This window comes from Neodiprion pinetum, chromosome 3 (assembly GCF_021155775.2).
Source record: "Neodiprion pinetum isolate iyNeoPine1 chromosome 3, iyNeoPine1.2, whole genome shotgun sequence".
NCBI classification, from domain to species: Eukaryota; Metazoa; Arthropoda; class Insecta; order Hymenoptera; family Diprionidae; genus Neodiprion; species Neodiprion pinetum.
Window position 1 is genome coordinate 26,608,900 of NC_060234.1, and position 23,222 is coordinate 26,632,121.

Genomic DNA, 23,222 nt, shown 5'->3' on the forward strand with positions numbered 1-23,222 from the left:
GACCAATTGTATTATATACAGCAATTGATGCAGGGAACAGGATCGTTCATTGTTCCCGTAATAAATAAAACGTTTTTGTTATTGTTCCAATTGACGAGAGATTGTAAGAACACTGGTTTCCGTATGATGAAAAAAAAAAAAAGATTACGAAAACTTTCTTTCACCAATTATAAAATCCGATGAAAAAATACATCGATTACCAAAATCATCGCGAAATGTACTAATATTATACGTGTCAACAAAAATTGTTCCTTGTTACAGTTTGAATCATCTATCATTCCACGATTATCCGTCAAATTATTCTAACGGTTACAATAAATAAATTAACATCAGAAACACGTGTAAGGTCGGTGGTATAACGTACGTACCCATGGAACAACTTCCCGCGCTTATTATACGTCATTGGAGTAGGATTATCGGTAATATTCTCGTGAATAATAGGGTTTTGCAATTAGATAGATTTGAATCGTCACGACGACGGTACGGAATACGGTAAAAATTCGAAGACAACTTGACCCTGTTTGTCTCTGCCACGCACCCAGATCTCGAATTTCAGATTATACCATCATTATCGTGCTTCGACGACCGACTTACTTCCTGAATTTTGTAGCTTGTGCGAACCGTCTTTCGGCGGGTGGTTGTAACTTCGTACGATTCCTCGACGGTGGGTCCATCCTCCTCGGTGACCTCGACGGCCGGCGTCGAAGGCGTCGAAATGACGGGGGTCAGGGCGTCCATAACTTCCATTTTTGTGTTGCCCGGTGAATTTTCGTTCGTATCACCCTCCAGGGTCGAAAATTTCAGGCTTTTACCCGTGGTAACAGCGGCGAGAGCGCCAAACACCGGGTGACGAAAAGAGGAGCGGCTATAAGGAGTTGGGATGAGTCGGGGAAGCTGATGGAAAAGGGGAAATCCCGGTTTGCTCCTTCGGAAAATAGCCGGCGAATAAGGCGAGAAATTATCGCTGATGCAAACTCGAGGCTCGAGAGCGATGCGAGCGGTATTCCCTAAAATTCCGGGACGCGACTCTGCACCGAACGACGCGACTGGCTGAACTAAACCAAACTGCTTCCACTGGCCCTCCAAGCCGTCTTCACAGCGAAAATAGATTTCAGTTTTCCCTTAAGTTACGGCTGCTGTACACGCGTTCCTTGCCGCTTTACGCGACCCGGGACTGACTGTCGTTTCCAGACTCTCTCGCTCTCTCTCTCTCTCTCTGATCGGTCTCGTTTTCTCTCGTCGAATCGGCAGGAAATTCCTTCGAAAAATCAATTGCCACTCGTCGAATTGTGTCAATTCATCCTGTGACACTCGAGAAATATTGCAGTATAGCAAAATTTGATATTTCGAATTGCGCGCTTTCGACAGTTTCGACAGTTTTCACAGACTTCTGTGTCAAAATGCATCAGTTGCACAAACCGTATCTACAATCGAAGAAAGAGAGAATTGACATTCGGTCTGATTATACTGAGGTTGAAAATTCTTAGAATGTGATTTGGTACTTCATTCGTAATATGAAAATTAAAACTGGGCGACTTTGACGAATTGTGAAAATACAAATGAATTTGGACATGTCCGAATGTATTCGGAAGGAACAAAAGACTGATTTTTAATTAATCTTTGTATTAAAAATGTACTGCAAATGCATAAAAAAAAGACTCACAAAAATCTTGACACTGAGTAACAATGTTGGATAAATTCACTTGCAGCGTCTGTATGTGGCTTTCTCCTTCAGAACGTACGGCGATAAAAATTCGAACTTCTGAATCCATCAAAATTTTGATGGGTGATTACACATAATGAGAGGAGCTTACACGACTTTTTTTTCGATTTTTTTTCGTTCATGTGTTTTTCAGATATGAATTTTTGAACTTTTTTTTTCATAAATTCAAAACTTCTTGAAAAATTTACCAAATGACATGAAAAAAATCGTGGAAGATCCTCTCGTTAGGTGTAATAAACCATAAAAATTTTGATGGAATCATAAATTCGAATTTTTGTTGCGCACGTCCTAACGGAGAAATTCACGTATACATTGTTAGAAAAAAAATAAAATGTGTGAGCTTCAGCTGATTAATTTTTCAGCAAAAAAAGAGAGGAAAGAACTCAACTTTATTATTTTATAAGTGTACGAATGGGATTCGATTTCTGGTTTAGACCAATCATGTGTCTCGAGTATTAGGTCAAATTCCAGATAAGGTCTACTCTCGTATATGAGTTTGAAAAAACTGTCATCTGTAGTGTTAACAGGAAAATCTCAATCACTTTGACCGGCCTCAAACCTTCAGTTTCCGCATTTTATTCCGGGCAGCTATGCATTATCTTTATGTATATAATTCTTTGGTGCGTCTGTTAGTGATCGTGTAAGTACTGAACGATTTTACTGATTGAAGTCATATTCATACAATATATTTATATCGTTAAGTCGATGGTTCATAGCCATGCTAAGGTCCGATAAATGGCGATTGTTAAATTGTTTTGCATAGTGTCAACACATTATGGCGCATCTACCGGAACGGACCGGACAACGTTTGCCGTGCCAGCTAGTACCTACATAAAATAACCGAGAGTGAAGAATCTCTGTAGATTGGAAGTATTGATTTTTATATTACTCATCTTCCCGCACTAATTGCATAAAAGAAAATGAATCAGCAAGACGGAGGAATTTTTTTTAGTGTGTTCCTTTAATTAGTGAAAGTGTCTTTTCTTAGTAAGTAAAAAAAGTAACTCGTAGCGCAATTACGATCAATCTATTATAATACAATTACAAAAATATGACAATGAACAAAGTGTAGAAGCGCGTTAGATTATACATCTAATAAATTACTTAAATATCGTAGGTGTATTATGCAAGTACAGTACGTATGTAAAGTACAATTACACACAGTCGGAACGATCCTGTTCCATGTTTTGTGTCACAGCGCTGCAAATGTACACAATATTACATTTTGTATACAGTAAAACCAGTCTCATTCCGGATCAAGATTTACAATTATAGTTTTAAAAATGAGCAAGCAGGGACAATATTGTAGGGGGAACAATTCTTTCTAAAAGGCACATTAGTAGGAAATATCTAGTGACTCCACGACTTCATTTTTTTTTCTCTTTCAACTAAAATCGATATGAAAAAATTGGGCTGCACAGTAAGTACAAGAAATAAAGCAATTCGCAAACTTGAGTTTAAATCACTGGAACACAGTTGTCACTTTTGATGTGAATATTATACTAATTTGAGCATACCGAATAAGACCCCCGACACTTAATCATATCCAAATAGATAAATGCGCGCAGTAACCGATTCATTACGAGATTCCATACCTTCCTCTGTTTATTTCTAGCATATTTGAAAACTAGCATCAGCACGGGGAACAAAATCGTAATGACAAAGTCGCAGTAAATAGACATGGTCGAAAATTTTCCTTATCCTGAAATAAGCTACGAACGGGTGAAGCAAGTCTGATGAGGGCCCTAATTTTTTGACGAGATGTTCAACGATATTTACTCGTGCCAACATTTCCCTTCATTTAACGTCATGAAGGCCAAGAATTCCATTTCACGCTGAAGAGGTTCCTACCATATTTTCGTTACCATTAAATGTAGAAAATGGATTAGCAAAAACAACGGTATAATTGATTACCGTCAACAAAATTCGCTTTCCAAATTTTGATCCAGTATAATATATCAAGTAAAATAAAATATTTTCATCGATAGGAGTCTGTCTAATTAAAGAGATACGCGATTCACGTAAGCAGTGATATATCTGAAAAATTTCATTACGTATTTAAGAACAGCAAATGATCTGATATGATTATTGTTCTCTTTTGGCAAGGAGATATCTGGACAATAATCCAACTACCATCTCCCACTTAGCTGCATGATGTGAATAAAGTATCAAAACGTTATTTTAAATAGAAGAAACGTGCCTGGCATGATCAGGCAAATAAGAAATATATTCGTACGTGAGAGTATCTCACCAAAATGTTATTTGTGCAAACATTTTTCAAGCGTCAGCGTTTTATCGGCTTGCCTGAAATCTCAGTAATATTACATTCGTGCGTTTTTTGTATAGTTTGGCATTTGCGAGACGTATTACATACTGTTAGTGCCAGTTAGTGTTTCAGAATTAAAAAAATTTTGATCTCACTCGCACTTGAACGATTTTCAATTTGCTATCATTCGGTACATTATCATTTTGTACAATAACATTTTGTAACTAGAAAAATGCTCTTGTTGAAATGGCACGAGATGTAAGTTTCATGACTTTTATCACCAAATACGATTTCGGCAGCGATTCCAGATTTTGTCGAAGACAAGCTTTTCAGGGTGCGAGTGCGAGCGAAATCCAAAATTTTTTTATAGCGAAATACTCTAGTGGCTATCAATTATTGAACTCTAAAATTAATAGCTGTAGGCTTTTGGTTTGTGTAAGCTGAATGTTTCAAAAGCTGTGTATCGCAAAACTCGCCAATACTTTCAATTGACAACGTGATATTTTATTCGGATATCAAACCCCTGCACCATATTCATAGATTATGTAATCTGTGCGATGAACACATTGGATGCATTAAGCGTATAAGCACAGCGGAATTCCGATAATGACGGAAGTTGTTATTCAATGATAATCAATTGTATAAGCGCATGTTGCATCAGCAAATAGGATGAATCATTCGAAGCCTATTAGTCCTGTAGTTTCTCCGATACGTTAAGCCCCTTCAATTCTTCGGGCGAGTATACACCTTTCTCTGTAACTATGCCTGTGATCAACGCAGCTGGTGTTACGTCAAACGCCGGATTCCAGCATTGTATACCCGCAGCAGCAACTCGCTGATCGTTTATGTGCGTCATCTCTCTTTCCGGTCTTTCTTCAATGATGATACGATCGCCGTTGGGAATGGTAAAGTCGATGGAGGTGAAAGGAGCGGCGACATAAAATGGCACACTGTGGTAATTTGCGACAACTGCGATCTGAAAAAAAATTACCATGGTTCTCGAACTGACTAGGCATCGAAGGATTTGTTTTAAGAGCCGGTGTAATTAGCTGAAGAAAAAAAAAAATAAGCCAGATAGAATCACAGGATTAAAAAAACGTCAGAGAATTTTTTATTTTACTTGATAAGTTCCTATTTTATTCGCTGTATCGCCATTCGCCGCAACTCTATCAGCACCGACAATAACTGCGGATATAGTTCTGGACTTCATCAATGCCGCCACCATGTCGTCGCATATCAAAGTAGCAGGCATTTTCTCGTGAACTAACTCGTAAGCAGTCAGTCGTGCACCTTGATTATACGGCCTCGTTTCGGTGCAATAAACTTGTTCTGTAACAAACAAAGAACTCGGTAAAAATAACAGTGATTTGTTTAAGTCACGCGCATTGGGATGTGTTAAGAAAACAATAAAAATAAAATTTTCAACATCGCAATTCAAGCACTTACCTTTGTTGAGTACACTGTGATATGCACACAGAAAAGACGAGGCAAGTATACTTGAACGGTAAATAAGATAAGACATGAAAAATAAGCTTCTTTAGTAGCAATAGTATCAGGGGTTCGAATCGAAACGAAAACGTAAGACCATCAACATAAAGCAATACAATAATCGAATCGTAGATGAAACAAATGTATTTTATTATAAAAGAATGTGAATACCTGGTTTCTCAGTAAAGTAATGGTGATATTAGTCGCTAAAGAAAAGTGGTTTCTAGTTGATTAATCGTACAAGTAAATATCCTTTATGATTCAAGAGTAAATAAGAAGATATGAGTAAATAAGAAGGCCTTACCGAGTTTTTTATCTGCATGCAATGTTCTAATAACACCTAAGGCTGTGCCGTATCCCGCAGTGGCAAGGCTGCCAGTATTACAATGGGTGAGAACCCTCACCAAACTATCTCCTGCCCCGTTGTTCAGAATTGCTTGCGCTCCGTGACGTCCAATTGCTTTGTTGTCAGCAATGTCCTTTTCCAACATCGCGTCTATTGCTTTTAGGAACCTATTCAATGTTCATTTTTTTTTGTTTCTTTTTGCCTTTTACATTCGCCATGTGTATAAAAGAGACACACACACACATATGTTTTGAATTTTGTATGTCACTAGAATGGCAACAATGGCGCCGCTAAATCATTATTATAACAATAATCATGTGTGTCGAAAATTAAAATTGTGCGAGTTAACTAAAACTTCTACTTTCAAACAATACTGCCTGAATTTCATCCAAACATCACAAAACAGCATGTCTTTGAAAACCAAACAATTTTATAATTAAGCAAGATAGGAGTCAGCTTTGTTAGATAAAGAGTGACGAACTATGATTAGCCAATTTAATTCTTCGCGCAGAGCATTTGGCATGGTCAATCTCTAACATTTAATGAAAATAAACACCTAGTGATGTTCAAAATTTGATGGAATAATCAATTTGGAATTTCTCTAACAAACCTACAGTAATACCAAATAGGAAAACAATTCCTTTTTTCCTATTCATTATTGTTTAATTATTGCGAAACAAGGGATTAACATGTATTGACCAAAAAACTCAAGGAATGCGAGATTATCAAAGACGAAGTTGAAATGTTTGTAAATTTGAATACGGTCCAAAGTGCAGGATTATCAAAATTTTATCTGCAGTGTCAAAGTCGAGTTTGTTAACCAAGAAAATTAAAAGAGTAAGATGACATGCGTAACAAAGTTTGCCTGGGTTGAATCAACTTTTAGAAGATAAAGTAAAAGGATTGGTTGCCACAGTCTGATAACTTATCTTTATTGACATCCAGGTGAAAAGTTAATTAATCAGCAATTAGCAATCACCAATCGACACAAACGATTCATAATCAGCATCAATTCCTTAAATCTACGTTTCAGCCATAATTCAACCATTACAGCAAGTGATTCGGTAAAAAGCATTGACGAACCTAATTTTTAATTAGTTAAGGTGCAATCGGCAAGCTTGTCTATAAATTTGTATTCAATCAAGCAGATAAAAATGAAAAATTCCATACCTCTCTTTCATGTCTGCAGCAGACACAGAATCATCCTTGCTAAGTTGATTGGAAAGTGTGATCAGATCTTCGGCAGCTATTTTCATGTTCACTGCAGTCGGTCTTGCAGATACCAAGTAATTCAGTTTTCCCTCAATTTCTTGACGGAGACTCTTTTTGTCTGTGAAAACCTCAGGCTGAATCTCCACAGCCAGACTAAGGCATCCAACGATAGCAATTGCAGGTGCTCCCCGCACCTGAAAAAATATTATATATAAACCTCTGCTCAATCCATGATCATCACGCTACAACACATGCTAAATTTTATGTGTACAGTTAGAGCTAAGACTATTACTAGTTTTTACATTTTTGAGCTACGTTTGTCTGAGCAAAAATACTGTGATGATGGAAAATACTTTAACAATTCGATTTAAAAAATTAAATAAGTAATAATGCGACTACCGAACTAATACAAGACTAATGGAACTCAAGTCTAGGCTTAGAATATTATCCACATATTATAATATGATAAAAAGTCGTAAAAGTCGTGGTCCTCTTAATGTGTTTATAATAGTATCTTTGGATGTATTCGATGTGTATAAAAACCTTCAAAATCATTTGCTGAATAGGCCAAAACCAACATGTTTAACTGCTCAATCATCATGACCGGAATACATTGGTGAGACAATCATGTCGAAGCTGATAAATATGATATATGGAAAGTTTCGGTGGTTCGTGATATAAAGCAGGGATTAACGGATGGAAGAAATCGGTTATTAATTGTAAATTCAGAGCAAAGATTACTCTTTTAATGTTGAAACATGTGCCGACAGAACTGAGGATAACCCCGGCGTATAATCTGTGTTATGCAATTGATCAGCGGACACGTTTGACAACAAATAAACGCGACGTCAGTACGTGCGTTACCTGCATTTTGTTGATAACCTTCCAGCCGTCTTCGACACCCTTGACAGCGACGTACTTTGAGATTACCGGGAGTAAAATTTGATCCAAAATCTCCAGCTTTCCGTCTTCCCATTTTATTGCTCTAAGCGTCATCCCGGGAAAATATTGTGAAATGTTAGGTTAGGACTGAAGCGTAATACGTTTGGCGATCGAACTCACATACAAATTATTATTCCGTAATAACTGCATCTACGGTATTTTTCAGCGGAATAGAGCTAATAAACTCGCGGCGTGGTTCACGTGCACAGATAAGGACCCAACTATTCGTAGATAGACAGACCTAACTTAACCAGACTTCGTTAGATAAACACGTGATTACTGTCTGATTTCTGTCAACGCTGAGACGAATGCGGCGATACAACGATAACTTCAGTGCGTGAGCTTCGCGAAGCTTGCAGCAGCTGTCGCGGCAAGCCGATACCGAAGCTCCCTTCGTTTCAACTTTATGTTGGATACGAAGTTTGAAGTTTTAAGACAGTAGAATCTGAATTCCGAACGCATTTTCTCAACGCTAAAATCGATTTTTGTTTTCATCGTTTAACAATGATGGTTGAATTTCTGTGAGGTTTATTTGTATGAAAATATGATTTCCGTTCAGCTCACATGGAATAAATTCGACAGACTAAGCGACTGATCATGAGACAAGAGATCAGTTTTGCCTATTTTCCCATTAAATCAATTCATAATGGAACATGGGAGATAATGGAACACTATTGAAAACCGAATGATCCGAATTTAGCCAACATTGAAAATGAATCATTGGTTCTGAATGAAGCGGTTTAATAACATTTCAAAACTGGGGCATATAACCAACTACCCTAATATTCTGTTAGGTGTAGAATTATAACGTGAAAATTTAAATCTTACGTACAGCTTAAAGTATCTTTCAATATTGTGTAATTGTACAGAAGTGAAGAAATAATGTACGTATAAAATTAGGTTATTTAGAAAAAGCAATATATTGAACATCTTTAGAATTACAAGTCTTGTTGAAAAATACCAAGGAGCCTAAAATCATTAAATTTATATATCATACGTATAACATAATATGGCAAAATTTGTATAAAACTACCAAATTAATAGTGATAACAGTAATGCATAAAAATACATTTATCTAGGAATAACAGGAATATTCGAAATACTCAGATCGATAACGTACACTACATATCACCCAAATCCAGCAACTTTCCCTAAGTGGGGATATACCGAATTGGACTAAACAATTCAATGGTGGAATAGACGAAGTTTGGTGTGTGCCATAGTGATTTTGTGATCGTCACAAGCCTTAATCACAACTTCATCATTGGTGGAACCAGCTGGACTAGCAATGTATCGAACACCGCTCTGTAATAAAACAAATTTAGCAATAAAAATAGTTCGTTACAATACGGTAACGATTAGAAATGAAAGCAGATAACTGAGAATTTTCAATTCTCTACTAACCAATCTGGCTCGGTCAACGTTATCCCTAAAAGGAAAGAAGGCATCGCTACTAAGAGCAACACCATCCAATTTTTTAGCCCAATCTGATCGTTCCTTTTCAGTGAACTGTTCTGGAACCACTGCGTAAACAGCAGCCCAACTTTCTCGGTCCATATCTTTTCCAATTGATCCATTTACGTAGTTATCTATGGCGTTTGAAATTTCTGCCCTTTTTACCCCCTTTTTAAATTTCATTCCCGTAACCTTAGGGTGCTGACGAAGCCACCTTAAAATGAAATGTTTTCAACTTAAAAGTCAAACAAATGCAAATTTCTTTTTGTGGGAAGGTTAACTAAGGTCGTTTCAGTTCACTGCGACATACCCAATGTAAATCAACAACTTACCAGTTATCAGCCTTGTCACCCGCGAGTCTTGTGCAATGTATTCTAGATTGCTGTCCAGCGCCAATACCAATTATCTGTCCGTCTCGTGCATAGCATACAGAATTACTTTGAGTGTATTTGAGAGCTATGGTTGCTACAATCAAATCTCGGATGGCTCCTTCTGGTAAATCTTTTTGCTGTGTTACGATGTTGGTAAATAGATTTTTGTCAATGACCGCATCGTTACGCTTCTGTTCCATGGTAAGACCATAGAGAATTTTGCGTTCCACAGGAGCTGGTGTGTAGTCTGGATCTATTTGTAGAACACAGTAGCCGCCATTTTTCTTTTTTTTCAACAGTTCAAGTGCTTCTGGTGTATAACCAGGAGCAATAATGCCATCAGATACTTCGCTGCAATGGACAATAATGATTAAATAACCTGGAACTGAATTTCACTTAGAAATTCCAATTAAGATTGAAATTCTACATTGAAATCTGATCATGAAAACTATGTGAATACTGCTAATTCTTACCGTGAAATAATCCTGGCAGTAATGACATCACAAGGGTCTGACAAGGCAACAAAATCTCCAAAGCTAGACATTCTATCCGCTCCTCTAGCTCTAGCATACGCACAAGCTAGCGGAGTCAATTTATCCAACAAATCTTCGACTTGGCATAATTTTGCTTGGTCGGCATCTAGTGAGACACCGACTGCTGCACCAGCTGGGCTAACATGTTTGAATGAAGTTGCAGCCGGTAAATTGAGCGCAGCTTCAAGTTCTTTGACCAACTGATAACCATTTAAGGCATCGCAAAGATTTATGAATCCGGGTGAACCATTAACAACTGTCAACGGAAGCTTTTCTAGAGTAGTGAAAAGCTGCGCTGGTTTTTGGTGGGGATTCATGCCATAGCGAAGTGTAAGCTGAGATTTTCCTGCACTGTACTCTTTACGGAAGTAATCAGAAATGGTATTATCATACTCAGCTGTGTGGGTGAATGCCTTGAGAGCCAAGGACTGTCTGCAATTTCAAAATAAATATATGTTAGGGTCATGCTATTGGCCCTTAAACAACCTTTAACACCTTTAGCTGGTAAAGTTTCAAGTTAAAAGTGGTAAAACTTAAATAATGAATATCAATGACTGGTAAGACTTGTGCTGTGATCGTTTTTCACGTGATCGACTAATTACTAAGTACAAAAATATAAAATACAGCATAATATAAGCATAAGTCTAGGGCATTCTGAAGTTTAAAGCAAGTAAATAACAACACAATTAAAACCCAATAAGATATAAAAATGAAAGCTTGAATACCTAGTAACAAGAGAAGTATCTCTGTCAGAGGAGCTTTCCAGTTCTTCGATAACCTTATTATAATCAACAGGGTCACAGATAACGGTGACTCTTGCATGATTTTTAGCGGCAGCCCTTAGCAAAGTCACACCACCGATATCAATATTTTCTACAGCATCATCAACAATGACGTCAGGCTTAGTTATGGTCTTCATAAATGGATAAAGATTGCATACTACAATGCTTATCATCTCATAATTTTGCTTTTTCAGATCAGCTTGATCTGAATCACTCAAGCGAGACAAAATACCTATAAATGCATAGTAATAAAATGATAATATTAAAAAGCACATACAAAATTTTCACTGGGTTCAATTTAACCTAAATGATTATATAGCTCTGTTCATTCGTGACATATTGTAATCGGAAAGGCACCATCCTTTGCATGATTCGTACATCTTGGTGTTCGACATTACAATTAAATGATAAAGTGACTATATAGAACATATCAAAGCCAAAGAGATTGGAAAAAACACATAGATTAATGACCATTAAATTCAATGACTATTGGTGAACCATATTGAATTCAGTAACATTCATTCAGGCTAAATTTGTGAATCATTTACCACACATTATCATTGTTAATAATCTAAAGATTATTAAATCGTACCTGCATGAACCGCGGGATGAAGAGTTTTAACTCGTCCGCCAAGCATTTCAGGAGCTCCCGTGATGTCTGATACATCTTTAACTGGTAGGCCAGTGTCTCTCAGAGATTTGGCGGTACCTCCGGATGCGACTAGTACAAAGCCCAAGTCACATAGTTTTTTACCAAAAGGCAATAAGTCCGTCTTATCAGACACACTCAACAAAGCTGCAACAAAATACACAATATTAATAACAGTTTTGTGCCTACGTTTTACCTCAGGCACAATCGCAATAAACGATAATAAACTGATGTGGATGCAAGAAAATAAAAGAAACAACTATCATCATAATTTATCCATATCAATTATTAGTTTGAAGGGGAGGATATCCAGTACATTACCAAATACATAATTACAACAGTGAGTTTGCGGGCTGCGGAATAAAATAAATTACATATATTCTAAGTTCGTATCTTCGTAAAGGGAAAATGCATGTGCCGATACAAAGGTAAAGTTAACCCACATCTCGGGAACCGGTGTAAGTTCCACAAAGAATTTTGAGCAATAAGAATGCTGGTAAATAAAAATAAAGTTAATTGAAATGTGTAGCAGAATGATTCTCACCAAGCTTTCCACTCATATTTACGGTAGTTAGGAGCCTTCAGTCTTCGAAAACACAACCGAAATATGCCTGAACGGGCACGAGATTAATTTCAATGGAGTCAGACACGCGTGCCGTATGTATGGTTCGATAGGCAACAAGTGTATGACCCTGAAGCGGATCCCTGCATTTATAGCCTCAATCCCGCCAATTGTTATTTAGCTCGTTCAACCGAGTGCGTCAAAGGACTTATCTCACGGTCTGCGGGGGTCCAGGGTCAAAAGTTATCGGACATTGAAGCGCTGTGCATTTTATAAACATCTCTGGAACAAAAATATATTTGCCAGGCCGGTTATAAGACATTTATTCAAATATTCCATTATGCTGGGAGCGCTCATATTTATAACACGATTATTACGTCATCGTAAATAATGTGCTTTCATACAACCAATAGAATAACATAGCGACCTTTCCGTGGTCCTTAAAGGTATTTAATTAACAGTCAATCATAGAAACATAGAACGTTTCATTTTGAACATTTTGAATCTCGTTGACAACATAAGGTGTACCCGTACTGATCTGTTATAATCGTCGATGTCGGTAAGTTGTCATTCAGTTTTTGCGGCAGGCCAATCCCCGCTTTTTTCAATAGGGCAATGGATATCACTGAAAGATATGCTCCAAGTTCATAAAAGAAAAACTTCCGAACTCTCAACATATTCTCAGTCAACGTCTCAACGCTCTTCACCACGCACGCGCCTTGTGCGCACAACGCGGACACGCGTGTCATGCAATCGCGGCCGTGTTGGCAGTAGTACGAGCACAATTACCAATCTCGAAATGAATTTCCAGCGGGAATAATGATTATGCCAATCGTAAATTGGATGGAGCGGTGTTTGTCGAACTGAAATCTTATCGGGAACGCCGAACAAAGAAAAGTTACATAACTTTGCGAGTATTCCTAAACCAGTTTTACTCCAATTCCATCCATTCCTATAGTAATATTTGGTGAATTCTTGGATAAAGAATTCTGCCTGGAAACAAGTTTTCTATTTACTTATATTCGGAACACAATCGTAGTAGTTAAATAGTAAACTGACACAATGGTAATGTTTCGTTGACCTAAAAATCCACCTCACCCGCCAGTCTATTTTAGACAAATACTTATCTTCATTTCATTTTAGATGTCCAACATAACCTTTCGGTTGAGTAAAACTACCGCGAGTAGGAGCGCGGGTTGGTTCAACGCAAGGATTATGTCAATTCACAGTTCAGGTATGAATGGATACCGCTAAAATTTTTGCAACAATCATTTCACGTGTCAAGTGTCATACGGTGGATGAAACTAACTGTTCAACCATTAAGTAATACGAGATTGTCACTTCAAATTATAAGAAATGAGACTCTGCAATCAGGTCATGGAAATATATGTGCAATTATTTTTTGAACAATCCAATTGAATTATTGCGATATTTATTTAAACAAAACAATCATTGTTACTTATTGCGGGAACACGATAGTTTGGAATTTTCTGATCGTAATTTTTCTTTATTTCAAAGAATCCGAGCTGTTATTATATAAATATGTAATGCAAATTCAATTCAAGGCAGATCTAGAACAATAGGGTGGCTATTGAAGCTCCAATATATGTATAAAATCCATAAATTAAAGAATTTGTTGAGAAACCGCATAAATATAGTGTAATAGTTCACCACATTTAGAACTTCATTCTTTTTTTTGTGAAACATTACATCTGAAAGACAAATTTATGGTTGCCTCAAAGCTTTAGAAAACATCAAAACTTTTCCATTCATAGGCAATTCTTATTGCATGATTGTGAACAGAAAAATAACTTTCAATTATAGAAAATCTTCAAAATTCGTGATATCAGCTCAGAATTAATGTCAATTTTGTTTTTGTAGTAATGCAAATATGCAGTCTATAAATATGGTTTAAACATTTGCAATAATACAAGTTTTGCCAGTCACAATTCTAATACTCTGTATGTTACTAATTGACTACATATACCAAATATAAGTAACCTTTGGTATAAACAACTAACACTCAGGGCTTTCATCCACCACCTGTTACCAAACGAGCAACTTGAATTCCAGCAACACTTGCGGAAAAAGGAGAAATACCATCCGATTCTCTCAATGAAAATGACGTTCTCATAGAAAATGTGAGCTTAATAATTTGAAACTATGTATTGAAGAATGAAAACATATGCCAATTCTATACCGTTTTATATCTTTAGATCAAGGACAGCGGTATTCTAACTCTGAATCGCCCGAAGGTTTTGAATGCCCTGAACTTGTCAATGGTGCGTAAAATATATCCAGCTCTGAAGGAATGGGAAGCATCAAAAAACTTAGTAATTGTAAAAGCAACTGGTGAGAAGGCTTTCTGTGCTGGTGGTGATGTTAAGACACTCGCCTTAGCTTTAAATAACTCTGGTGGTAAGAAAGTCGGACAAGAATTCTTTCGTGCTGAGTACACGTGAGTACTACTGAAATTAGCATTGTCTGCTTCTTGACAATTCTATGACATATTTCCAGCATCGGAGCAAACTGCAAATACTAAAGTTATCTTGTAAGAAATCAAATAGTAAGAATTCATTAGTAAATAACATAATATAAGTACACATGGTACAAGATAAGAATACTCGATGATCTAAACAAGGACTGTATTTCCCGTGCAGAGAAAAGCTCGCTGTAAAATTGAAATACATGTTTTTACAGACTGAACCACCTTATTGGGACTTACAAACGACCGTACATAGCTTTAATAAATGGTATAACCATGGGAGGTGGCGTTGGCTTGTCTGTACATGGTAAATACAGAATAGCCACCGAAAACACGTTGTTTGCAATGCCTGAAACCGCCATAGGTTTGGTACCAGATGTGGGTGGTACTTTCTTCCTTCCCAGATTGAGCGGAAAGCTAGGATGTTACTTGGGCCTAACTGGCCATCGTCTCAAAGGTGAGACATTGCTAATTTATTTCTTTTTTTTTCGTAATTGGACTAAATTATTTTACTGATGGTCTAGGTACTGATGTTCTTGCGGCAGGCATAGCGACTCACTACGTTCCATCTGAAAGACTTGGAGATTTAACAAATGAATTACTAGAATCAAATGGCAACAATATTAGTGAAATCATAAAAAAGTATCAACCAGACAATTTCAATCCTGAATTTAGTTTGCAGCCATATTTAAAACAAATAGATAAATGTTTCTCCGCTCCAAACGTGCAGGAAATAATACAAAGGTGAATATCGATGAAAATAATTAAACTCTAGTACTAAGTATACAGTGAAATGTATTCTTAATACCACCTCCTAATAATTGTTGTTTTGATTTGTAATAAATTTATACTTCCAGGCTTGAATCAGATGGATCTGATTGGGCAGTCAATGCAATTAAGTTATTAAAACAAATGTCTCCTACGTCACTTACAGTCACACTTCAGGCTATAGAAAAAGGATCTCAACTCTCACTGAAAGAATGCTTAGAGATGGAGTTTAGGCTAGTATCCGCAGCTCTAACAAAGGATGGTGACTATTACGAAGGTGATTGGCTGCAGTTTGATTAAATTGTTGTTACATGGTAACGTCGATACTAGAGTTATGTGAATAAAAGTTTTGTTTTATAGGTGTTAGAGCTCTTTTAGTTGATAAAGACAAGAAACCAATGTGGAAACCAGCACAATTGAGTGAAATTTCACAAAAGGCAATAGAAGCACGATTTGCAAAACTACCTGACGAAGAGGAATTGAAACTTTGATAATATGCTACTAGGGAAAGTGTATCCATAAACACGTGGCTCGAAAACATTGCCATTTTTATAATTTTATAAGTTGTGAAACGTTGGATGTGAAACTTTATTATTAGTCAATACTGTTTGTTGCTACCATTGAAATGGATGTGGTGATTCCTGAAAAGCTTACACATATATAAAGCTTATATATATAACTTATAGCATTACCGATAAACAAAAGTTTCTGATGACTGTTCCAAGTACTCACATTACTAATAATTCATTAAAACATTATATAAAAATTCAGCGAACTGTTTTATTTTTCATGTAAAAACCAACGAACAGAACAATTTCAATTAATATTACTAGTAATAGCATTTAAATTTACACTCAGATCGAGTCTGAATGCGTATTTTTCATATATCCATTGTTGAACCATGTTACCAAGAAATAAAAAATTTGAACTGAACAAAATGATAATACATTAAAATTATACACATGTGAATTGGTTACAAGTAAGCGATTGTTTCTGATAATAATTTCAATTTCTACAATTAAGTAGAAGATAATTAAGTTCATTCATTCCTCTATCTACATATCAGAGATCACGGTGTGTCACGTTGCATTTTTAATGCTACCAATGGAACTCTAACGAAATTGACAACACAATCGCAACACAGTGATCTCGCCTGGCACTGTGCAAGCTACGTATGTATGCATAGAATAATGACAAATTATTTACATCAGGGTTACATCAAGGTTACACCGGGTCCGATAGAAAAACGAAAATAAATTATTCAATCTGGAGAAAAAATGATAACAAACGGTACTGAAGAATTGATCGAAAGCTGAGTTTCATGAATTGCTAACTATACATTATCGTTGAAAGAAAGCGGTATTAATGGTAAAACTGCGCGTAGTACATAATAAGTGGAATTCGAAAGTGAAGATTTGAGGCAGGCAAATTTCGATAACTATAGTGCAATCGATAATTTCAAAAGCATTACTAGTTACCACATTGTGTTATCATTTCAAAAATTCAACCTTTTGATCCTCAACTATCAATTTTCACTTTTAGCAATTGGTACATTTTTATTCATAAGGCCATACGATTACTATAGTTTTATACCTATACATGTACTGAAAAAATTAATCATCACCTAATTACATGCATCGAAAATATTATGACGTAAAATAAACTCGATGCAATTGTGCAAGGTTTTATCGCTGAAGTCTAAACGATCGGAATACAGTTGGCAGAATAGTAAATTAGAGTGTGTATTTCTCGTTTCTTCGGCACTTTTCCTGATGCATTCATCACTACCTTACCATCAGGATCTCTCCGAGCGGGCTTTCCGAAGTAGTCAAGGTGACTCTGTGCCTGGCATTAAGTGCTGCAAGCTGTTTTTCAATTCGCATAATTTATCACATTACAAATTGGATTTGGAAATACATTGCTAGGTTATAATGGAATTAATTGCCATAATTCAGTAGTGTTTGGCATTTATAGACATAACTACAGCATCCATCTACCCATATTATTGAGAAACCGAAAAGAGCATTTCTTGTACTAAGGTAGATGTTTGGGGACAAATGATGTGACTGTCTTATTATATTAAAAACTGCTAATTATAAATTTATTTTCTCTATGAGAGACTTAAGAAGGTTGAGTAAATTGAATATTTCCTATGTTTCCATTATTACAACTACAAAATTATCTAACGTCCGATTATGATACACTTCACAGAGTTTGAACGAAAATTTTCGATACTGCTGAACTGGTTATGCATGAGTAATGCGCATACTAGTTCAAAAATTTTACACGTATTGCATTCTGAATACTGGAATTATAGTAAACACAAGTAAAATATGCCAAACTTTGGAAACTCGGCGGTGAAGTTGATTAATGATTGATTCTGTTTTAATTTAATTTAATGTTCCTCGAAATGATGTTAACTTTGACTTTTGCAAGGACCATGCAACAGAACAAAATAATTCATAAGAAATCTACGATTCTTAAATAGACACTTGTTTTTTTTTTCCGTATTTTATTTATCAAAATGGTTTATATCGCTTTGTACGAGCGTTACAGTATCCCATAGCACTGAAATATGTAAATCTGTAGGATAGAACGTTGGGAGCTCTGTAGGATTCAGAAAGTTTTTAGGGCAGGGTGACAAACGGTTTTTTCTATTATACCAGAAGTGTTGTCTCAATCAAGCGGAAGATATTCCTTGCCAGCTAGCACAAAATAAGTATAGAATATTCATAGAATGACTTTTCGAAAACAATAGGCGAACTATGAATATTCTTTGAATACTGTTTTGTTTTTTGTCTCCTGTTACCGAAGGATATTTGGTTGAATGTGAAAGAATGTTATGAGATTATTGCACTTGGGAATTCATCCGAAGCGGAGATTGCCAAATTCTTCAGATAATAAATCTCCGATCAAAATTTAACTCATAACATTCTACATGCATGTTCAAAAGATTTACAAAGTATTTCCGAAAACATTCAATGGGCAATTATTATTAGGTGGATTACATCTAAATGGTTTGCCTGGATGTAACCCATCACTATAAGATTGTTAACAGTGAGTTAGGTAATTATCAGATATTACTAGTCACTATTTTTTATCAGTTATAGAAGGGCTGAAAATTATTTCTTTATACCGTAACATTATGTTTCATCGTGACGCGTTTCGGTGAATATAAATCGCAGGATAAAGACAACCATTCGAGTAAAAAAGAGAGGAAGTTTTTGGGAGTCAGTGATATTACATTTCGTTTTCACATGCTCAGTCAATGTACTGGGCTAGCCAGCGGAAACCTTCCCCATATCCTTGTCTCTTCAGCACTGAACACATATAAAGCTCCAGTGGACGTCCGGGAATATCACTGCGCGCTACCTTTCCCTGATAATATTAATTCATTATGTATCACGTAAATGAGAAATGTTGGTCTTATCGGGGTATTTATATTAATATAAACTCTATTCTCAAGGACCAGTTTGTCTCACGTCAGTTTGTAGAAATATAATTTTTATTACTGCATTCACGAATATTGTAAGACATTACCGTAAAAAAAAAAATAGGATCTGTGCTTGATTAAGACGGGGTAAAATTTGGAAGTATAAAAAAATGCCCTTCCAAGATGTTTATCATGTTACATTTGTTTGTAAGTTTGATACCTGATCTATGGAAAGTATGAGTTTCTACTTTGCAAGAAATCCAATGTTGATGTGTGATTGACATGTTCGTCAAATAAAGTATGTTACCTAATGTCATCATTTATTAATTTTGAGTCGAAAATCATGTCATAAAAGAATACTAGCAAAAGTTTGTTTGTTGCAACAATTCTGCGACAATGTTACTCACCTTTCCTGTAGTTTGACCGTAAAGATTGAAGAAGTTTCTAAGCTCGTCTTCCGAGGCAGCGCCTGGCTTGTCAATTTTATTACCTAATACAAGAACGGGGCAAGTACTGAGCTGCTCATCAGTTAGGAGCGCATCGAGTTCAGCTCTGGATTCAGGTAACCGCGACCTGTCGCTGGCATCGACCAAGAAAACTATCGCGTCAACAGCAGGAAAGTAATCTTTCCATACTCTACGTGCTGCAACAGATATTGGGTGAATTGTGTAAGCAGATTCTCATGTCTTGTGGTGTTTGAATAGAATTAGAGCTGCATCATCAAAAACTAATTTTTGTTTATTAGTGAAATTTTAAAAACTTCAGTGACACAAAGGCTTCGTTGCTTTACCTTGAGTATGCCCACCAAGATCGAAGGTTGTAAATCTCATGTTACCAATGGATAATTCTTCGGAGGCTGAAAACAGAGAATCGTCGATTAATACTGTATATTGATTACGTAACATATTAACAAGTTGTGTAAACTCAGCGTGAACTCGTTAATCATTGCGTAAATGTATGACAAAGTTTCTAGCTTCGTTTGTCTTGAATAATATACTTGTCGTACTTTACACGCAGAAAATCAACTCCAATTTATACAAGTCTATTTGCAGGTGGATAAAAAACATTTCGTTACTTGAGACAAATATTTCCTATGCAAAGCAGACGCAGTTTGAGTGTTTCGATGACATTAATATACTGTACGACTACAAATTAAATCGCTGGGTTAGTTGTAGGGTTAGTTACTTGGGTGCAACGTCGGCACGTGTTGGGCGAGCCGGTCATCCTTGAGCATGTGAAGTAACGTTGTTTTGCCGGCATTGTCCAAGCCAAGGAACAGTAGCTTCCCGCTTTTCTTCCACAGCCCTGTGAATTTAAACAGACAAACGTCATGCATTTGTTTTTGACTGACTTACGTTGTAACGTGGCTTCTACTGGATCGATTAGACATTCGTTTAGCACAGCATTTAGCAGTGAACGCCGGCCAGAGTTGGGCAGCCCAAGAAAGGCAAACCTCCCGCGACAGACAGGAACAGAAAAACCTGCGAAACGCAGGTCTTTCTTTTTGTTTGGCTTATCACTCATGGTTCATGATTCGATCAAATTAAAATCATTATTTCATCGGATGATTATAAGTGACAAAGTAACTAGTTTCATTAACAGCGGCCCTCATCTAAAAAATCATCATAATTCCATTATTTTTGTGACTCTTAACATAGGAGATAGATCAGAAGATGATAGAAGAAACGAATAGCTTGAATTTGAGTTATAGATCATTTCTGCTTGCAGCTCAAGTCCGATGGCGATAGAGCTGCCTAATTCCTGGAAACCTACTCTTGCGTACACAAGATGAGTTTTTGGCACTATTCCCACATAATGATGATACATAAGAAAAATGTATTAATAAATTCATTTACAAGGCCGTTTTCAGTGCAATTTATTACAAAGAATTTACATCCAAGCCAAGGTAAACGAGTTTTTTTAATAATATGCTGGTTTGATAAGCAGCTACTGGACGGTCCTTGATACGATATTGAAATCTCATATTGGGTAAAAGCCACAAACACAATGGAACAACATACAAAGTGATGAAAAGTAATAATATTCACCTTCCTGAATAATATTCTTCGTTTGTATTCTGCAATATCCTTCAAGATCTCATCAAGTTTTTGACCAACGGCAACAGCAATATCGATTTATTTTTAATTTCTTTTTCGTTCAGAATAGACAATGGCAAAAGAATATCTCTCGATCAATGACGCTGGGTCAGAATGTCTGGTTAACTTTTTTTTTTAAAATGACACAAAATGGATCGAGGTATGGCTCTTTAGAACATTCAGGTTAGGTGTTTATAATTTCGGTTACAAAATTAATTGAGAGTATATTGCAAGTATTGTTGGCATCTCATTATTTACAGGTAAACTTTGTCCACATGGAGATGGTATTCTGTTAGCATTAAAAATAGTAGATGCGAACCCCAAAAGTGGACAGCGATGTGGTTTGGGTCATCAAACAAAATTTCAATCGAGTAATGACTATTTTTCATATATTTGCAAATTTGCGCTTGAGCACAAATAAGTTTAGCGTTAACGGGAATCTGTAAAATATATTAGTAGTAAATATGCTTACCAAGGTAACCAAGAACCCCCGTCAACCAATCCAAAATGAACATTTTGTGTGTGGCGTTTATGCGTGCTAATTGCTAAATGACTCTGCAAAAATAAGACACATGATGACTAGTGAAAATTGTATAAAGTTCTTAATAAGATAGCAGCGTACGTACGAGCTTAACCTTGTGAAAAGAGAAGTGTGTGCGTATGTCAATCGAAATTCCGTGTAATCATTCACTCGAAAGATCAACGTGACCGTTTTTAAAGTAGATTACGGGATGCAGATTGGTGAAGAATAATTGCGATAAAATAGGAATGGATGGCTACTGAAATTAACTATTATATGGAATGAACTGCTGTCCAAGAAAGAGGTAGAATAAATTACCGAAATGTACAAAAGAATACTACGCTGGCCCACAAGACGTGGTCCAAAAATAACAAGCTTATTCGTCGCGCAGTTGCTTTTGACAACAATTAAAGATGCATCAAATCTCGTTTGACATTGAACGCAGACGTCGTTAACTTATCTTGAACAATAAAACTTCACATACCTACGAGAAAAATGTGCGGAACCACTAGAAAACAGTGAATAATCACTTTCTTTCAACGAAACGTCTACAGCTCAGGGGGGAGCCAAATCAGTTGGCAGTTGGCACTAGGTGACGTCCACTTCCGGCGGCCATGTTGTCAAGTCACCGTTCCACAAACGGCGGGATATTTGAACTGCGATACCGAACGAATAAATTAACCACAATGCTGTATCAGAGATTCAGTTACCACGTTAAGGGATCTGCACTTAAATTACAGAAAGTTTTATTCGCGAATAAGAATATGCTACGTAACGCCTGTAATTTAATTCAATATTACGCATATACTGTGTAATTATGTATTTTGATTTACTGGCAATGTCTATCTACGTATGTACCTACGCGTTAAGACGCAGGTTGATACGGTCTCAAGTGTGCGAAGAACTACTTCGCTCACCGAACGTAGGGAATGATTTACTTCGCACAGTGATTGTGAGGTAGGAATCTGAGAAACATTAGCGCACCTTATCGAACAATTCCATATCGGATTATAAATGAATTTTTCCCATAGTGTATGACAGCCTGACTCAAATTGACATGGGGAGACACATATGCTCCCAGAATCTTCGGAATTCCAAATTCATTCTTAACGAATTTTTCATAATCGCTACAATAACATTGCAAAAAACGTTGATTTCACCAGTAAGCGTAGATAGCGGGATCGATAATGTGATCATAGATGGCAGTTCATTAATAATTTAATCTTAACATAATTATAAAACACAAGCAAAAGAAAAAAAATCTGGCGTCATTGATAATTAAACTTGGCTCAACAAAGATATAGGAAATTAGTGTGAGTGATTGCCTGATATCTTAATGATATTGAAATCAATCAATGTATGTTATAGGTAAGTAATTTGCCTATACGAAAGGTACGCTCATATCACAAATATTATCGTAATTAATAATCTGTCAAGCTGAATTTATAATAAATATAATTAACGTTGATAGCGGGGATATCCAGAGAGACGATTGTCAGACAGCACAAGGCTGAGAAAACTTTCCCAATTGTAACCGATTACACAGGGACCGCGGAAGTTTTAAAAATTGCAGTAACACAAACCCGAAGCT

General features: G+C 36.4%; 5 protein-coding genes and 1 long non-coding RNA gene across 23 annotated transcripts in view; 2 read left to right on the top strand and 4 right to left on the bottom strand.

Moving 5' to 3' along the window:
• tmod (tropomodulin) overlaps positions 1-1,067 on the bottom strand; it is a 73,881-nt gene extending 72,814 nt beyond the window's left edge. For 5 of the 6 annotated variants that reach the window (XR_006882280.2, XR_006882281.2, XM_046618104.2 and 2 more), the window contains exon 1: positions 595-1,066. Coding sequence is in view for 4 of the 6 variants with exons in the window: in XM_046618104.2 (XP_046474060.1) it covers positions 595-747 (153 nt within the window). In the remaining 2 variants the exon portion in view is untranslated. Of the gene's footprint in view, positions 1-594 lie in introns of all 6 variants that reach the window. The other variant, XM_069134651.1, reaches the window with a different exon arrangement.
• A 945-nt stretch (positions 1,068-2,012) lies between these two features.
• Positions 2,013-4,117, top strand: LOC124213906 (uncharacterized). Its single transcript, XR_006882023.2, has 2 exons — positions 2,013-2,363; positions 2,487-4,117. It is a non-coding gene; the product is annotated as an uncharacterized lncRNA (long non-coding RNA).
• LOC124213901 (methylthioribose-1-phosphate isomerase) lies at positions 2,729-8,289 on the bottom strand. Of its 4 annotated transcripts, XM_046615661.2 has the most exons (6): positions 8,102-8,289; positions 7,900-8,020; positions 6,994-7,229; positions 5,782-5,990; positions 5,110-5,318; positions 2,729-4,965 (listed from the first exon to the last, which is right to left on the bottom strand). In XM_046615661.2, exons 1-6 carry the CDS (start codon positions 8,125-8,127, stop codon positions 4,678-4,680), a joined length of 1,089 nt encoding a protein of 362 aa, XP_046471617.1. In that variant the 5' UTR covers positions 8,128-8,289; the 3' UTR covers positions 2,729-4,677. The 4 variants fall into 4 exon arrangements, with proteins under 4 accessions (XP_046471617.1, XP_046471619.1, XP_046471618.1 ...); XM_046615663.2 differs by lacking the exon at positions 7,900-8,020 and having other exon boundaries at positions 8,098-8,289; XM_046615662.2 differs by having other exon boundaries at positions 7,900-8,288.
• Positions 8,290-8,873: 584 nt separating this feature from the next.
• Positions 8,874-12,569, bottom strand: LOC124213893 (bifunctional purine biosynthesis protein ATIC). Its single transcript, XM_046615621.2, has 7 exons — positions 12,312-12,569; positions 11,711-11,914; positions 11,062-11,350; positions 10,277-10,768; positions 9,765-10,154; positions 9,382-9,646; positions 8,874-9,282 (listed from the first exon to the last, which is right to left on the bottom strand). The coding sequence occupies exons 1-7, from the start codon at positions 12,325-12,327 to the stop codon at positions 9,163-9,165; spliced, it is 1,776 nt and encodes a 591-aa protein (XP_046471577.1). The 5' UTR covers positions 12,328-12,569; the 3' UTR covers positions 8,874-9,162.
• Hibch (3-hydroxyisobutyryl-CoA hydrolase) lies at positions 12,546-18,778 on the top strand. 5 transcript variants are annotated; one of them, XM_069134794.1, is made up of 9 exons: positions 12,546-12,888; positions 13,015-13,225; positions 13,471-13,563; positions 14,403-14,470; positions 14,546-14,787; positions 15,030-15,271; positions 15,339-15,558; positions 15,672-15,859; positions 15,943-18,778. In XM_069134794.1, the coding sequence occupies exons 3-9, from the start codon at positions 13,473-13,475 to the stop codon at positions 16,071-16,073; spliced, it is 1,182 nt and encodes a 393-aa protein (XP_068990895.1). In that variant the 5' UTR covers positions 12,546-12,888; positions 13,015-13,225; positions 13,471-13,472; the 3' UTR covers positions 16,074-18,778. The 5 variants fall into 5 exon arrangements, with proteins under 5 accessions (XP_068990895.1, XP_046471616.1, XP_046471613.1 ...); XM_046615660.2 differs by having other exon boundaries at positions 12,550-12,888; positions 13,015-13,226; positions 13,473-13,563; positions 14,357-14,470; XM_046615657.2 differs by lacking the exon at positions 13,015-13,225 and having other exon boundaries at positions 12,784-12,888; positions 13,473-13,563.
• Sar1 (Secretion-associated Ras-related 1) lies at positions 16,338-22,275 on the bottom strand. 6 transcript variants are annotated; one of them, XM_046615668.2, is made up of 6 exons: positions 22,116-22,275; positions 21,584-21,666; positions 20,371-20,496; positions 19,806-19,871; positions 19,423-19,658; positions 16,338-18,960 (listed from the first exon to the last, which is right to left on the bottom strand). In XM_046615668.2, the coding sequence occupies exons 2-6, from the start codon at positions 21,624-21,626 to the stop codon at positions 18,844-18,846; spliced, it is 588 nt and encodes a 195-aa protein (XP_046471624.1). In that variant the 5' UTR covers positions 21,627-21,666; positions 22,116-22,275; the 3' UTR covers positions 16,338-18,843. The 6 variants fall into 6 exon arrangements, with proteins under 6 accessions (XP_046471624.1, XP_046471629.1, XP_046471626.1 ...); XM_046615673.2 differs by lacking the exon at positions 20,371-20,496 and adding an exon at positions 20,201-20,320 and having other exon boundaries at positions 22,116-22,274; XM_046615670.2 differs by having other exon boundaries at positions 22,120-22,239.
• Between the last annotated feature and the right edge of the window lie 947 nt (positions 22,276-23,222).

Coding starts and splice junctions, on each gene's coding strand:
- LOC124213901 (XM_046615661.2), bottom strand. CDS start 8,127: ATGCAGTTATTACGGAATAATAATTT. Junction 7,230..7,899: donor AGGTTATCAACAAAATGCAG/GTAACGCACGTA, acceptor ATATTTTTTCAG/GTGCGGGGAGCACCTGCAAT. Junction 5,991..6,993: donor GCTGCAGACATGAAAGAGAG/GTATGGAATTTT, acceptor AACATTGAATAG/GTTCCTAAAAGCAATAGACG.
- LOC124213893 (XM_046615621.2), bottom strand. Junction 11,351..11,710: donor TCATCCCGCGGTTCATGCAG/GTACGATTTAAT, acceptor ATGCATTTATAG/GTATTTTGTCTCGCTTGAGT. Junction 10,155..10,276: donor ACTGCCAGGATTATTTCACG/GTAAGAATTAGC, acceptor TGTCCATTGCAG/CGAAGTATCTGATGGCATTA.
- Hibch (XM_046615657.2), top strand. Junction 13,564..14,402: donor TATGTCAATTCACAGTTCAG/GTATGAATGGAT, acceptor CTTGAATTCCAG/CAACACTTGCGGAAAAAGGA. Junction 14,788..15,029: donor TTCTTTCGTGCTGAGTACAC/GTGAGTACTACT, acceptor ATGTTTTTACAG/ACTGAACCACCTTATTGGGA.
- Sar1 (XM_046615668.2), bottom strand. CDS start 21,626: ATGTTCATTTTGGATTGGTTGACGGGGGTTCTTGGTTACCTTG. Junction 20,497..21,583: donor GGGGGTTCTTGGTTACCTTG/GTAAGCATATTT, acceptor TGCGTTTCGCAG/GTTTTTCTGTTCCTGTCTGT. Junction 18,961..19,422: donor ACGGTCAAACTACAGGAAAG/GTGAGTAACATT, acceptor TAATATTATCAG/GGAAAGGTAGCGCGCAGTGA.